General features: G+C 45.6%; 1 protein-coding gene, 1 long non-coding RNA gene and 1 pseudogene across 6 annotated transcripts in view; 2 read left to right on the top strand and 1 right to left on the bottom strand.

The window, feature by feature from the left end:
- Window positions 1-2,261: 2,261 nt before the first annotated feature.
- LOC121824585 (U6 spliceosomal RNA) lies at window positions 2,262-2,360 on the bottom strand (annotated as a pseudogene).
- Window positions 2,361-4,472: 2,112 nt separating this feature from the next.
- Yaf2 (YY1 associated factor 2) overlaps window positions 4,473-16,826 on the top strand; it is a 75,139-nt gene continuing 62,785 nt past the window's right edge. The window contains exons 1-2 of one of the 5 annotated variants that reach the window (XR_013046559.1): window positions 4,473-8,220; window positions 8,557-8,682. Coding sequence is in view for 1 of the 5 variants with exons in the window: in XM_076556644.1 (XP_076412759.1) it covers window positions 8,195-8,220; window positions 8,557-8,682 (152 nt within the window). In the remaining 4 variants the exon portion in view is untranslated. Of the gene's footprint in view, window positions 8,221-8,556; window positions 8,683-8,895; window positions 10,649-16,826 lie in introns of those variants that run through there. The other 4 variants (XM_076556644.1, XM_015993169.3, XM_015993171.3 and 1 more) reach the window with 4 other exon arrangements.
- Window positions 10,655-14,776, top strand: LOC143269807 (uncharacterized). Its single transcript, XR_013046560.1, has 2 exons — window positions 10,655-12,451; window positions 12,495-14,776. It is a non-coding gene; the product is annotated as an uncharacterized LOC143269807 (long non-coding RNA).

The raw sequence follows: 16,826 nt of genomic DNA, 5'->3' as shown, positions 1-16,826 counted from the left end.
CTCTGAACTGGTGGGGCAGAGAAAGATTGTCACGAATTTGGGGCCAGTCTGGTCTTCAGTGTGAGATCCTGCAGGTTTTAAGTCCTGGAAAAATCTCCTCCAATGCTAGAGGGTAGAGATAGGTGGATCCTTGGAGCTTGATGGCCACTTAGCCTAGCTGAATTGGTTAGCTCCTGTTTTAGTAAAAGACCCCATCTCCAAAAAAAGATGGAGAGTGATTGAGGATGGTATCCAACTTCAATTTACACACACACACACACACACACACACACACACACACACACACCATACAGATGAACACACACAAAGAAAAACATATCACATTACAGGCAAGGTGCCTGTAATTCCAGCCCTTAGAGTCTGAGGTAGGAAGATCATGAATTCAAGCATAGGCTGCTCTGAATTGTGAGGCCTTGTCTTAAAATATTAAAAAACAAAATAAAACATACGTCTGTGAAGATTACCATTTATCTTTTCCCTCAAATAATTACAACGATAGGATCTGTTGGGACCTGTAGTGTCGGCAGCTGTCCCCAGCAGTGTTATATGAGCCATGTCCTTGATTCAAACAGAAACTACAATCCAAGCTGTGGGTGGTAGCGTGCACCCCCCCCCCAAAAAAAAAAAACAAACAACAACAAAAAAACAAAACCTGCACTCAAAAGGCCGAGGCTGGAGGATTACCAACTTGAGACAGTCCTGGGCTACCAGGTGAGACCCAGCTTCAAAAACTAAGAGGGGTTCTGGCAGGATGGCTCAGTGGGGAAGGCAGTGTGGGCAAGCATGGCACCCTGAGTTTGATCCCTGGGGTCCTCACATACAAGCAGAGGACCCGTCCACACAGGCTGCCATCTGGCTTCCACAGGTGCAGCGTAACTCAATAAATTTGTGTTTAAAAAGCACACAAAACAACAACAAACTCCGACCAACCAATGCCTGGCAGGGCACTAGTGGCCTTTAGTCAGGTGTCTTGTTAAGTAGCCATGATACCCCATAGGAGCACTCACTGGGCTGAGGGGCGGTGGGCTCCCTAATAATCCCATTAAGATCCCTGGGCTCTCTAACTTGAGGATGGATTCAGTGCCATCCCACTTCCATTCCCTTTTTCCTCAAGCCTCCCTATAAGTTACACCAAGGACTACTGGAAAAGCAAATGTTTATAAGAATACACTGGGTGCCAGCCATAGCTCTTCATGTATATCAACCCAAAGATTACCTGAGTCAACTATTCCCATTTTATAGGTGGGGAAATTGAGGTACAGAAATGCAAGTAACTCGTCCAGTATTTTCCAATCCGTAAGTGGTGGAGCTTATGTTAAAGAGGCTATCTTCCTCTGGAGTCCAGCCATTCTAATGAACTCTCTCAGAAAAGAAGTGTTTAACAATCATAATAATCCTAAATATGTATATTATTACCCTGTTTTAAAGACATGAACACTGAGGCACAGGGTAAATACCCAAGGTTACATGGCTAGTACGTTTCAGAGCCAGGATTTACATGTTTCCTTCTGAGAAGGAATTTAAGTAACTGAGACTGGCTACGAATTGGAGATCATCCTGCTTCAGCTTCCTGAGTGCTGGGATCACCAAGTTTGATGGCAGCCTGAGCTACAGAGAGGGACCGTGTCTCTAAAAACTACAGTGCACCTCCTGCGACCTCAGCATAGGGCTTCTGCTCCAGACACGGTGTCCCAGTCCTGCCACAGGGAGGATGATCCGGGCACTGAGGTTTTCTTAAGTGCCCTTCTGAGGGATCAGGGAGTAATGAAAAGGGAATGGGACCGAATCCCAGGAAGGAAAGTGCACCCCAAGAGCCCACTGAACTCACTGACACCACCTACAGGAACCTCCAGCACCAGAGGACAGCACATGCACCTTGCTAGACCTCTGCAAGTTCAAGACGTTGCAGCCTTCTTCCAGACAAGAGTCTGTCTCCTGTGCACAGAGCTCAGCTCAGCTAATCCCATGTTGGACCCATGAACTGCTGCCTGTGAGAATAAAAGTCAGGGTCACAGCAACAAACAAACAAAAATCCAATATAATTAACCTAAGAAATGTCAAGTAATATTTAAAATATTCTAACACACACTATATAAAATGTCATTGGATATATTATTTATATGATATGTTTGCTTCTAGAATATATTAATGAAGTGTGCTATTTAGGGAAATTTGAACGTTTTCATTAGCATATATCAATTATTCATAAAGAGTTTCATGATGATATTTCTTGCATGTATGTACTATATTATGGTCATATTAAAAATATGGACTCCTTCATGGATTGTGTACATCCTTGGGCAGGGGCCATGTTACTCTTATTTGTTGTTTGAATTTTAGTATTTGTGCTTCTGAAGCAGGCATAGCACTATTTTTGCCATATTTATACATATATGCCATTTTCCTTTGTTCTTATCACCCTCTCCCCAGCATCCCTTCCCCATCCTCCACACCCTCTTGCTGATCCCCTCCCTCCCCGCACACAGTTCCCCTTTCTGCTCTGATGGCAAAGGTGTTATTCTGCTCACAGATACACAGACACTGTCCCAATCACTTTTTTTTTTTCTTTTTGAGAAAGGGTTATGTAGTCTTGGCTATCCTGGAGTTCACTATGTAGACCAGGCTGGCCTCAAACTCACAGAGGTCCACCTGCCTTTACCTCCTAAGCACTGGGATTAAAATTGTGTGCCACCACATTTGGCCTCCAGTTATTTTCTTAGGAAATTTTTAGAACAAAAGATTGAAAATCTCCCTTAAATATTATTCTCCATGTCTGAGGAAAAAAATACTTCTCCACTGAGAAATTTATTAGTGTAGCTGTATTCATGCTTCTTTTATTTTTAGGTACTTCTAAATTTTTCAGATGTCATAGTAGAAATTTCTGGGTCAAATATATAAATGGAAGGATATTTAAAATATATTTGACCTTACCAGGGGTTCTCAGTGTAGCTACAATGTATTTCACACTGAAAGCTCATAAACTAGTTTAGTAAGTGGCTGGGGTGAAATCTTGACTGAGTTTATTACAATGCTGTTTGTTAGTACATTCAACATCATGAACGCTCTGTGCTGTGGGGTATACATGGGACTGCTTCTCTGTACTCCTTCAATAACTGCAGTGCTGATGGGCAAGAACACACCAAGATACAAGTGTGCTGTAACTGCAGAGAACCAAGAGCTTTTCATCTTGAGACCCTGTTTGCTTTTAGTGATACTGACCCTAAAACTTTCCCCGGAAACAAGACACTTAACTGCATTTTCAGAAATGCACATACACCAAGTAACTCCTAGTGGGACCAGCTTCTCTTTTACACTCCTGGACATTCCACAAGGACACATATGAACATCTTATCCCAGGGCATTTGTTAAGCACCTTAAATGGCTAGAAGAAGAACTGGTAGATATAAAATGTTATCATGAAGAAAATACAGGGATAGGGGCTGGAGAGATGGCCCAGCAGGTAAGAGCACCCGCTGCTCTTGCAGAGGACCTGAGTTCAAATCCCATCAGCCTGTCAGGTGGCTCACAATTGCCTGTTAAAGCCAGCCCTGGGGGATTTGAGACGCTACACAGGAACTGCATGCATGTGCACATGCTTGCATGTGAACAGACACACACACACATTTAAAAGAAAAGCAAAACTCAGCAGCACACATTTGTAATCTCAGTGCTAGGGAGGTAGAGGCAGGAGGATCAGGAGTTCAAAGTCAGCCTTGGCTACATTGTGAGGATAGCCTGTTCTTACATAAGATCCTGTCTAAAAACAAAACAAAACCAAGTAAAATAAGCAAAAAGAGATGAGAGAAAATAAGAAATCTTTGAAGAAGAAATGTGTCAGATAGAAACCAACAAAGGCGATGAAAAGTTGGGAGAGATAAAATTGAAAAGGCAGTATCTGTAGAAAACAAGGTGAAAATAGAACAAAATATAATTGGAAAGCAAGAGAAATTTATTATAAACTGAGAATAATAGATGCTAATAGAGAATTTTTGGACATGACCAGAAGATAAAATATCATTTTATTGCTTTAGATATGGTCTTGCTATGTCACCCAGGCTGTTGTTTAACTAGAGGTCCTTCTCCCTCTCCCTCTTGAGTGCTGAGATATCAGGTATGTGCCGCCACACCTAGATGAAAGGAGCATACTCAAAGAATTTCAGTAATATCAAAACAAGCACCAGTGAGAACGGTGATATATATATATATACATATATATATATATATATATATATATTAGTTTACTCTATAGCACACCAAGCAGATATCCTTTGTACGAGAGAGAGAGAGAGAGAGAGAGAGAGAGAGAGAGAGAGAGAGAGAGAGAGAGAGAGAGAGAGAGAGAAAAGAAAATCATAGCGTGGACCTCTACAGCTTTGGAGCAAACCTATGCCTCTGTGTCAGATGCAATGGCTGATCATGACCTAACACTAAATGACTACATGGAGTTTCTTTTTTTTCTTTTTTTTGGAATGGACCAAGCCCAAAATTTACATGTATAAGCACAGCAACAACCACACCATTGAAATCGTGTGTAGGATGTTGTACATAAGCAAGAATAAAGAGAAACGCACAACAGGAATTCTCTCAGTCCACATCTGCAGCTTTATAAGGAGGTTCATACTACAGATGGAGTCGGGAAGGAAAAATTCAAGGCCTGGTTTACAAATGGTTCTGTATGATATGATGGCGCCAGCCGAGGGAGACGGCTATGTTACCGCAACCCTCAGGAGAGGTGGCAGTAGAGAGAAATTCTGCTAAGGAGAAAGTTCAGCAATTCGACTGTCTGGAGTAAAGCGTGGTCAGAGTGTGGATGTGTGTCGATTCACGGGTAGTTTCTAACCTTCAAGCTACATGATCAGGAACTCAGGGGAGATTGGAAAACTGATGCAAGAAGTTAAGAACCAGGTATTGGATGGATCTTCTAAGAACGGGCAGGGGAGAGGGTTATAAAGCAACTCCACCTAGAGCATCATATGAAGGGGAAGCTTGTAAGGAGAGAACGAAGCGATGTCATTCACTTTCTTCAGTCACCCTGGGGCTTTCTCGGTGGACTCATGTGCAAAGAGGTCACATCGTCTGAAGTAGAGCCTTTGCATGGGCTCAGTCACATGATCCTCTCACCAAGGATAACCTTGTAGCTTTGCGAGATACATTACTACAGCTGGACCTCTAATCAGCCAACAGCACAAACAACACTGGGTATGGCATATTTCCTTGGATAGGCAAGCCAGCTGCCTCAAGAGAGTTTGATTATATCAACCATTTCCTCCTGGCATGGAAGGAAGATATTTCCAGGGAAATGGGCACACGGTCTGGAAATGTGTTTGCTTTCACTGCACCATAGAACACCTCCGTTGGTAGCACTCCCCATGGACTCATTGTTAGCGTTTTCACTGTATTCTGAACAACAGTGCTTCGGATTAATAAACCGATCTCATGTCAAAAGGAAAGTAGCAATCTACTCATCAGTCGTGGAATCCACTAATCAGACAACATCCTTCATCTCTAAGAAGCAACTGCCCTAACAGAATAGTACGATGCTTATGGAGACCTGGTTCCCTCAGAAAACATCTTGAAAGAGTAGGATGCTTACAGTTGGTTTGTCTATTGAGATAAGATCTTACTCTATAGGCCAGGCTGGCCTTTAACTCACAGTAGTAATCCCGCTGCAGCCTCCTGAGTGGTGGGATTATCCATGTGAATCACCATGCCTGGGCATGATGCTGCCTTGCAAGATGCACTGGACGTTTTAAACCACGGGTCAAACTATGGTGCAGTCCTTCCCATCGCCAGAATATAGGAATCAAGAGAAAAGGGAGAGGGGTGGGGGGAAAGTTCTAGCTGTGAGACCATACAGACCCGGAACATTTCCCAGGAACACACGCATACAGCAGGATGCAGAGGTATGAGGACCTGGTATCCCAGCACCAGAGGGACAGAGACAAAGGATTCATTGGCCAGTCGGTCTAAGAGCTGAATCAGAGAGCTCCAGGTTCAGAGGGAGACCTTATCTCAAAAAAGGTGACGAGCGATTGAAGAGGGCACCCGATGTTGACCTCTGGTCTCTATAAGCATGCGCACACAAGAACAGAGCCCACGTGCCCACTCAGAGAGGGAACGGGGGTCGCGACCCACAGGTTGAGAACTACCGGTGTGGGTTTTAGTCCAACGAATGGCACCCTTCTAAGAAGAGCCTGGGGGCGTAGGCACAGACATAAGAAGAGATTAGGATACCGGCACACGCTTACAAAGGTGGCCCTGTGGAGGTGGGACCAAAAGAGATGGCTATCTGCAAGCAAGGAGCACAGGCCTCAGAAGGACCAGCCCTGCCGATAGCCCCATCCTTACTTGGAGCCTCCAGTATTATGGGAAAATACATTTCCATTCCGTAAAACACAGAGCCTCTAACACTTACCTTGAAAAATCAATGCAACTGCTAACATATAACTATTATACTCATCTAAATTAGAATCTCCATGTTGCAAACATAAAGTAACGCTAACCGACCAAGCAAAAACCCCACATAAATCAACATTTTAAAAACATTTAAAATCAACATGTTTTTTCAGATCTTGTGTAATCCAGAGCCTTGTGCACGCTACGCAAGTGCCCCACCTCTTAGCTATATATACCCCACAGCCCGTTCTGCTGTACTTTGAATCCCTTCTCTCATAGGCTTGTATCCTATCTCCCTTTGAATTACCCCAATTAATCTCTAATTCCCAATGATAAAAAAGATGGCGTTTCCCATTTCGGTTATTAGCTTATTAGCTCTTGTTGTTTAGTAAGTAATACATCAATACAAGAGTCTCCCCTTAGCTGGGGTTTTTCTTTCTTATTTCAATTACCCTCAGACAATAGAGTTCAACATATTAAGGATTTCATGAACAATTAACTCATAAGTTTTCAGTTGCTGTCCCACTCTGAGCATTATGATAAAAATTTGCTTCTTCCTGCTCTGTCCCAGCTGGGTAGAGATTTCCCAAACAGTCTTACAGGACACCCCAACTGCAAGTCATAGAGCTAGCTGTCCTAGCTTCAGATCAACTGTTCTAAGTACGAAGTGCCCGAACTCGGATCCTCTTTACTTAATAAGTCCAAACAGTCTTACAGGACACCCCAACTGCAAGTCATAGAGCTAGCTGTCCTAGCTTCAGATCAACTGTTCTAAGTACGAAGTGCCCGAACTCGGATCCTCTTTACTTAAGCCTGACGCTAAGCTTCTATGGCCCCATCAGTCCACCCAAGTAAGGCAGAAGTCAGGGCTCTGTGAATTTCCTCTACTACTCTCTGCAGGGTGCAGCTTTTCTGATGGCGATTCACCGACTGCCATGCTAGGGTGGTCTCTTGATCAGAGCGATGGCATGCTAACTCTGGTTGTGGGGTACCGGCTCGATTGATCGGGGAGGTGGGACCAGAACTTACAGGACCAGTGTCAGGATCGAGCACGGGATGCATGTCTCCAGCAGGCTGGAGGAAATAAACGAGACCTGGGGGGAAATGGTGTTCAGGGCAGAAGCAAGCTCGTTCGCCCTGAGCAGCATCCGTTTTATAACAAGCCACTGCAGAGCCCCGGTGAGGCCCAGAGCACGCCTCTGGAATGAAAACACCATCAGACCCTGCAAAGGTTTCGTCACGTCGGAATTATGTAAGCCAGAGCAGGGCACCGAACCTTTCCGGAGGTTCCGTCGTCTCGCCTCCCCTGCAGGGAAGGGTGACAGTCCCCGCTGCGCGCTGGGGCGGGAGGGGCGCGTGCCCGAGCGCCCAGGCGTTTTTGCAGGCGCGGGCCATCGCGTGCCCTCCGGGATTCCCAGCCGCGGCCTGGGGAGTCGGGGGAAAGCGGCGGCGGCGGCAGCGGCGGCGGCGGCCGTGCCGCGAACTCGCCACCGGTGGCCGGGCCGCGCGCTCCCCGCGTTTGAAGTCTCCGGCGCGGCCGCTGGTTGGCCGGCGCGGGTCACGTGCGCGCGGGGCAAGGAGTTTCCCCGACAGCTGGAGGCTGCGTGGGATCCGGCGGCGGCGGCGGCGGCGGCGGCAGCAGCGGTGGCGGCGGCGGCGGCGGCGGCGGCTGCAGCTCGCGGCGCGCGGCGCGGCCTTCCCCGCCCCCTCGCCTCCACGCTTCCGCCGGCCCCCTTCTCACCGCGGCGCTGACAGACCGGCCGGCCGCGGCTCCGCGCGCGCGCTGTCGGCAGCGAGCATGGGCGACAAGAAGAGCCCGACCCGGTACGAGCTCCCGCCGGCGGGGGCGGCCGCGGCCGGAGGCTGGATGGCTGCGGGGCGGGTGGAGGTGGTGGTGGACGGACAGGGTAGCCGGGGTGGGTGGGTGGAGGGGACGGCGCCGCGCGCTCGGCTGCCCACAATGGGCCGCGATGGCGGCCGGGGTCAGCGGCCGCGCTCCCCTCCCCCGCGCGGCGCTGGGCGGGCGGGCGGGCGGGGAGGGGAGAAGAGAGAGGAGGGGGGGGGAGAGGCGGGGGTCGCGGGCCGGGCGGGGCGGGGCACGGGGCCGGGCGCGGCCTGCCGCTGACCCCGCGCTGCGTCGTGTCCGGTTGTGTCCTGCAGGCCGAAGCGGCAGCCGAAGCCCGCCTCGGATGAGGGCTACTGGGACTGCAGCGTCTGCACCTTCCGGAACAGCGCCGAGGCCTTCAAGTGCATGATGTGCGATGTGCGGAAGGGCACCTCCACCCGGTGAGTCCCGCGCGCCCGCGGACGGCGACACCCCCGTCCCCCACCCCCCACCCCACCCCGCGCCCGCTTCCCCAATCCACCCCCCATCCCATCCCACCCTACCCCACCCCCGCGTCACGCGGGGGACATCGGGGCGCCCCAGCCGGGCGGCGGCCGCGGTTGGGGCGCGACCCAGCTTCAAGCCGTGGCTTGGCGGCGAGGGGTCGGCGGTGGCGGTGGTGGTGGCGGCGGCGCCCGCTACGCCCGCTGCGGGCTGGGGTGGGTTGGGGGGGGGGATGAATTATTCAAGGGGGTCGCTGGCGGCGGCGGCGGCGGCTGCTGCTGCTGCTGCGATTCTTGTGCGTGGCCGGTGCGGTGCCCCCTTCCCCAGCCTGGCACGAAGACGTTGGCCGCATTGTTGTTAGTGTGCGGGTGTGGGTGTGTGTGGAGGGGGATGGGGGTGTGGAGGAAAGGCTACGATGTCTGTCATTCGACCCTCCGGGGTGGGGAGGGGGGAAAGAAAGTGTCTCGTTGTCCGATCGTAAGAGGTTAAACTTTCTTAGGAATGGATGTCCGGAAGGGTCCAGGCCAAGGTTTTGCGTCTTGGTTTTTTTTTTTTTGTTTGTTTGTTTTGTTCCATTTCTGTAATAGTTTACAGGGAAGTAGTTGGGAGGCGAACCCGGGACCACATTTTTACTCCCGAGGAGCAGAATAGCTGGAGACAAACGTGATTACATGATCTTTGCCTGTTTGGAGCCCTAAATTTGTTGTATGGTAGACATAAGAGTATTATAGTTGTCTTTAAAAAAAAAAAAAAAACCTAAAATCTAGGAAATTCCAGTGGCATTCTTGATCTGTCTGTACTTGGTCATAGGTCCTTTGCAGGAGGGTAGCCTTTGAATTCACTTCTTAGAGTCTTGTGATTTGTAGCAATATTAGGTAAGGTATTTATTTTGATACTACGAAGCCTATTAAAATACACATTAACACAATAAGAATACTTGGAAGTTTCTTGTTGCTTGAAAAAGAGGGCCTATATAATTTTGACATACTCCGAGTAGTCAGTTCAAGTTATTCCTAAAAGTGAGGTATCCTGGTTTTGGATGCAATTTATAGAATTTTATTAAAATTTTAAGTGTAGAGGCATGTCAGAATTTTATTGTCTCCACAATATGAGTTGCTTTTGACATACCAGCCTTGTAAATCTCAATAGGCTTTTACTGTGAACTCATTTGTATTAGATAGAATATTTTCACCATTTCATGATGTTTATTAAAAAGCAAATTTTAAAGTACCTTGTAAGTTAAAAGAAAGATTCTAAAAAGAGAAACTGTTTGCTATTTTTGAACTCACGTTTTAAGCGTTGTGAAAAGCAGAGTGTATCTTTATGTCTATATAAGGACGGGAACGGCTTAGCATGGGATTGTATATCCACATATTTGTAAATAAGCGATATGTAGAACATTTGACTTTCCTTGGAAATAGTGACAGTGACTGTAATCCTGATCTCAGCCACGCTGTTGCTGCTTTTTGGTTTGTTTCCCCTCTGTTCTCTTGTAGCTGTTAGAACGATACTGGAATTAGAAGAGCCTGTTTGTTTATTTGCAGAGACAGCGAGGAAGGGGGGAAGCTGGTGTCCTCCTTGCACAGCCCGTCTTGGGGTTAGAGGAACCCCGAGAAATAGAGTAGGTTGGGACACTCAGAAGAGAGGCAGCAGGCTGAATCTCTGGCTCCTGGAAGAAGAGACTAGCACACAGGGCAGCTGGCCCAGGACAGAGGAGTGGCCTACGTTAGAAGAGGCCTGAGGCCAACCTGGGGGCCCCTGACTTTTTTTTTTTACACCAGTATATCTGAGTTCTTGTAGATCCACTTTTTAGTGGTGGAAACATGACTTGAGGAGGACTCACTGAAGCGTTGTCATGTGGATTGAAACTGAAGAGGCTCTGGGCAACTCACCAGAAGTCTAAGGGACACTCTGTTCCCAAAAGTAAGTGCTCTGCACTGTGACCCTCTCAGCTTCCGCCTTCCTCATTGTCTCTTCTCTTTTGGCTCTGGCCCTAAGACGACTCTTAAGAGCTCTCATTTCTCTGTTATCGGTTACATGTCCTTCTGCTGTTTCTGAAACTGAGAGTGGAATCCACGTTTGGATAGAACAGTAGAACAGGGCGTCGTTAATAAGTAGATACTGATTTCATGCAGAGTATTTCCTTGTCGGAACAATAGGAAAACGTGATTCAAGGACTGCAGAACACAGATGAAAAGCCACCGTTTCAGTGGTTGGGAGGAGTTGTGTTGTGTCCGTGTGTCCCCCCCACCCCCAGTTGGCATGTTTATTAGCAGTTAGAGTAATTTAAAGAATAAGGCTGGCGAGAAGCAGGAGTGGGTAGCTCCAGAGCATAGAGATGCAGCTTGGTAACAAGTTGTTTGTGTGACCTTAGCCAGTACTTGGATCCCTTGGGTCAGAAAGACCTCTGAACTGAATCTGCCTTAGTTGCCAGATGTGAGGCCAAGCCTAAGCCATTCTAGACATCTGAAACATCTTTTTTTTTTTTTTTAAAGTGGGAAGATGGGTTCGTAGTGTTTCTTTAAAGATTTTACTGGAATGGATATATACTTATATATGTAGTTAGATATATTTTTTTGTTTTGTTTGGAGATAGGTTTTTTTCTGTGTAGCCCTGGCTGTCCTGAAACTCCCTCTGTAGACCAGGCTGGCCTCGAACTCAGAGATCCACCTGCCTCTGCCTCCAGAGTGCTGGGATTAAAGGCATAAACCACCACTGCCGGGCTAATATGTAATTTTTTTAAGCAACTGATTCAGATGAGTATTTTCTTTGGCTTCATCTTTGGTAGGTTGCATCATTCTACAGAATGTGTTATATACATAGCAAGTACGTCAGAATAAAATGGGATTGGACATAGCTTATGCTGTTTCTATCCTTGAATTGCATTTTGTATTTGATGGCTTTAGTTTAAATTTGTTTAGTCCTTTAACAAAAATCTAGACTGAACAAGAAGATAGTGCAAGGATCGTAAACTTCTGTATTATGCTTTTATCTAAACAGTGATAGATGTCAGAAAGACAGGGTTCTTTTGAGTAAGCCTTGCCCTGTAGTTCAGGCTAACCTTGAACCCACAGCATTCCTCTTCCCTCACCCTCAGGTCTGAGCCTTCCCAGACAGACAGGGAATATTTTAAAGGAAACAAACCCCCAAAACAGGCGAGGTACCGCCTAGTCTCCTGTATAGCTGGCTCTTGTTTGGAAGTAAGTATCCTAAATAAGAGCATGTGAGACTTTAGGAAATGAACCGTTCAGAGTTGTAGAAGGGAAAGTATTTTGTATTATGAAGGTATTAATTGCTTGCTGGATGATTAAATGAAGATGAGTATCTTCATGTGGGAATGGAAAATTCCTTCCTTCCTTCCTTTCTTCCTTCCTTCCTTCCTTCCTTCCTTCCTTCCTTCCTTCCTTCCTTCCTTCCTTCCTTCCTTTCTTCCTTCCTTTCTTCCTTCCTTCCTTCCTTCCTTCCTTCTTTCTTTCTTTTTAGGGAAAGGGGAAGTGAGTGTTGAACTTCAGGCCTCAGGCATGGTACTTCAGTACTCTGATCTGAAGCCACACACTCAGTCTTGGAAAATTACTTTCTCGATTAATTTGGATAGCAGATAGTTACAAATAAAAGTGACAAAGTTGTTTGCTTTGGTTTTGAGCTGTTGTCTGAACGATAGCTGGTAAGTCATCCTAGCCCTACACGGCATTCAAGCATAACCAGTAACGTAATTTCTCAGGATAGGTGTCTGCTTGGTCTCATTTTGGGGAGTAAATTTTCAGGATAGGTGTCTGCTTGGTCTCATCTTGGGGAGATGTGGGAAAGGTGGTGTAGTGGAAAAACTGCTAGTTCTTATGGTGGGCAGGCAGGAGTCTGGTAACTTCATGTCTCATCTGAACCATGTCGGCATTCAGCAAAGTTTCTTTAGAGTCTTTGGTTATACAGAATCTCAGTGAGGTACTCACTCTAGTGAGGAGATTTTAATCTTTTGTTAGTTTTTTTGTGGATGGGAAACACTTTGGGCTATATATAATTTTATAATGAGGGACTGGAGAGGTGGTTCATCAATTAAGAGCACCGAGTGCTCTTCCAGAGGACCTGCGTTCCATTCCCAGAACTCACTTGGCAGCTCACAACCATCTGTAACTCCAGTCCTAGAAGCTCTGATGGTCTCTTCTGGTTTTTGTCAGTAACAGGTACATGTATGGTATATAGACATAAATGCAGGCAAAACACTCATACACATAAAATAAATGAATAATTAAAATAAATTCTTTATGTGAGGTCATATTAATATCTTTCGTGTGACCTAAAGAGATGAAAATTACCTATTAAAATGTATTTTTACTTTATAGCTAACACAGTATTATGGTTAGAATTTCACTGTTGGTAAAAAGTTATTTCAGCTTCTATAAAGTAGGAATAAATTGTAAAGTACAGATTTTGAAGAAACTCTAAAGCAACCAACTATTACCAGGTCAAAATCTTTAAGTGTACCTATTATCTGTCACTGGCTTTCTGTTCATTACTTTGAGGTTTGGTACCAATTTTTCTAGACACTTGGTATAGAGATAAGAGAAGCAAAACAAGGGCCATCTAATTGTCTAGGTTTTCTTTTGAAATACAGTTCCCGGTCCTCCACAACTTGATGAACACGTCTACTTATTATTTAGGGACTTAATCTCAAGGGTTTATCCTCTGTTTATCTTGGGTTAAAGAACTCATACAAGTTCATTGTTTATAGGGAAATTGTGAAGGGGATTAAGTGTTTGGATTGTACCTAGTAATGATTTTCAGAGTGGAAGGAGGAACCTTCTTGTTCTAAAAGTGCTCTTTACAGTAGTTCATCTGTGACGTCCAAGGTGTTTTCACAACAGCACTAAGCTGTGTTGTTCTTTTCCCTGTTAACTGTGTGGTGAGCAGTGCAGAGACAGTGGTATGTGCGGGTACTCACTTTAGTGAGTCGGAGCAGAAGAACTGCCTGCCATTGTATTCAGGGTACCCTTCCCCACCAGTCACTGGAAATCGCCCTGCTTCACCTGAGAGTGCCCCTGCTGAAGCAGGGTAACAGGCCAGTTCTGCTAAGTTTTTCCTCTTAGTAGTCTAACAAAATGGGAAGTACGAATATAGCACTTGTGCTCAAGGCCAAGTGTGGTGGTTGGAGACAAAGGGGAGACACTTGTGTTGTTTCCACTTGAAAGGCTACCCGGAAGACCGGAATTAGTTAGATGTGAGTCTTTGACGGGTATTTTCTGAAAGTAAATGCAGTGAGTGTGTCACATTCGAGAGAAAAATTGGTGGTATTTGCATCAGTGTTATAAACCACGTGAAAACTATACTTTTAAAACCCATAATCAAAATAATGAGCTTTGGTGCTCTGAACACTCAGAAGTTTTTGTATATCTCCCTTTTACTTTTTGCTTTTCTCCGTATGTTTTGTCTGGTAAGATTGGTGATGATATCTGTGAATGTAATTTCTGATATTTTCATGAACTATCTCCACATTTGGAAGAACTGTATAACTTAGTGAGCCGTTATTTCCTGATAACCAATGCAGCGTGTGGCGTTAAAGAGCCATGCATGGGTAATCAAAGTACAAAGTAGAAAGGTCTTGAAGGAAATATCTTGAGAACTTAGTTGATATGGTTTTAGGCTTTCCATTGCAACTAAACTTGAAGAAACAACTACTGGGGCTGGAGAGATGGCTCAGGGCTTAGGAACATGGACTGTTCTTCCAGAGGACCCAGGTTCAATTCCCAGCACCTATATGGCAGCTCACAACTCTGTAACTTCAGTTGCAGGGGATCTGATATCCTCACACAGAGATGGGAGAAAAGCACCAATCCTTGCTCCCCCCCTCCAAAAAAAAAATTTAAAAAAAAAAAAAAAGGAAAAAGAAACAGCTGCTTGGAAAGAAGACTCTCCACAACTGCTTGAAAGAGCAGAGTTGAGGCTGGGTGTGGTGGCCCATGCTGGCACTTCTGTGTCTGGGGGGTAGGAGTAGAACCAGGAACATGGCAGGTTTGAGGTCAGCCTGGGCTATGAAGGAAGGCACTTTTTTTTTTTTTTTTTTTTTTTTTTTTAAGAAAAGAAACAATTCTTTTTCTTGTTTTACATACCCGTTGGAGCCTAAGTATATTTCATGTTCTTGGACCAAGATAACATAGTACTAGAAATTAAATGCATAAATAGGTACGACAGAACACTTTGGTTAAGCAGGTGTGGGAATCTTGCCAAAAAGAGCACTGTACACAAACTTATCTTTATTTTGGAAAATGCAGAGATTCTTTGCCCTTATGAAGAATATATCATTTAATTAAAATGTGATGTGTTTTAAGATGAACTAGCAAACACGCATTTGTGTATTTTCTGAACATGGAAAGCAAGCTGTCATGGGTGGTAAAGCCAGGGCTCCGTCACCGAGCTTGCTCTGTTTTTATTGCTAGTACAATATACATAGACGAGAACACAGAAACAGGGTGAAAGAGATGGCCCAGAGGTTAGGAGAACTTGGCTGATCTTCCAGAGGATCATGGTTCGACTTCCAGCACCAGTGTGGCTGCTTGTCAGGGATCCACTGACCTCTTCTGATCTCTTTGGGCATTGCCTGCTTGTGTGCATATATGTTCATGCAGGCCAACACCAATACACATAAAATAAAAATAAATACATCTTGACAAAATCCACAGAAACATAGCTTTTGAGAGCTTGAAGAGATCCGGAGACAAAAAACAGAACTGCTGGTCCACCGCTTTACAGGCCTGTGTTACTCTGCATAGAGTAGGCTCACTTGAGCAGGTACTCTTTCTGCCTCCTAGTTAGTCTGGTAACTGATGATCTCTTATTGCTAAAACTTGCTAACTTGACTTCAGTCTTTTAAGTGTCACCTTCTTGGTCTTTGGTGCTGGTGCTTTTGCTTTTGAATTAAAATATTCCTTCTTTGATATCACCAACACTCCTTTTTTCTAGTAATTCTCTGAAATTAATTTTTGCCCAGTCACATCTGACTTTTCTGTATTCCTTACCTTGTATGTGGCATAAACGTTTTCTAGTACCTAAGCTCGAAACCAGCATCATCTAACTTGCTGTTCCTCTTCACATACAACCTTCATGGGTTGTCATGTTTTTCCGGTTTCTGTCATTACAGTTTAGAATCCTGTACCATTTCTTTCATGAAATAACGAGAGAGCAGGCTAATTGATCTCTTCCTCCAAATGCTGCATACGTCTTTTAGAAAACCTACATAATACTGGTTCTTGTATGCTAAAAAAAAAAAAAAAAATAGTGCTCAGGGTCTGTGCTGTTCTTGGGCAATCCTATTTCTAGTCGCCTCAGGTAGAGACGGTGACTGACCAAAGAAGCAGTTCTACAGCAACCAGCTTGGTGAACCAGTGAGTTTAATTGGGGTTACTCAGAAGAGGAGCATGCACCACCCACGAAGAATCTCCCTTCCGCAAGTTGTTTGTTTATTTTCACAGAGGAGAAGGGGGCCTTGTGTACCTTCTTAAATGCCTGTACTGTCTCTCCCACCGATTTCAAGATGGCACTGGCTGGAGAACAGAGTTCCTCAGCATTCTACTTTGTCCTCTGGCTCTTTCTCACTCGTTGTGGCCCCTTTTCCACATGTCCCTGAGCCAACATCTAAGATGATTTTCTCTTATTTAGGGTGGAGCGTGGTGCTGTTCTGCATGGTAAGAGTCCCTTCTCCTCAGCACTTTGCCTGGTTATGAGTCTCTAGTCGTCTCTGACCTTACAGAAAGAAGTTTTTCTGACCAAGGCCAGCAGCAGTCATAACCCACAGGCATAAACATAAAAGGCAGTTTGATGGGGGCACATAATACTCATTTAGCCAAAACCACAGTGGTAACTTCCCCAGGAGGCTCTATGACCTCCCCAGCCCTGGGCTCTCAGCCTGACAATAAATAAATAGTTCCTTCCAATGGAGCAGGCCTTGGAAGGTGTCAAGTGTGCTATCAGTCAGGACACGATTGCATCAGTGGGCACGTCTCGCATGGCATACTCAGGGTGTTAACATGAAGGGTACGTTGCTGAGTAAGACCATTGGCAACAGTTCTTCAGCCTTTGTAGTACCTTTCTGGACTACAAATCATAGCTAGCA

The sequence above is a fragment of the Peromyscus maniculatus genome, chromosome 20, assembly GCF_049852395.1.
Source record: "Peromyscus maniculatus bairdii isolate BWxNUB_F1_BW_parent chromosome 20, HU_Pman_BW_mat_3.1, whole genome shotgun sequence".
Taxonomy (NCBI): Eukaryota; Metazoa; Chordata; class Mammalia; order Rodentia; family Cricetidae; genus Peromyscus; species Peromyscus maniculatus.
The sequence above is the reverse complement of the archived record's forward strand: the minus strand, read 5'-3'. Positions and strand labels throughout refer to the sequence as shown.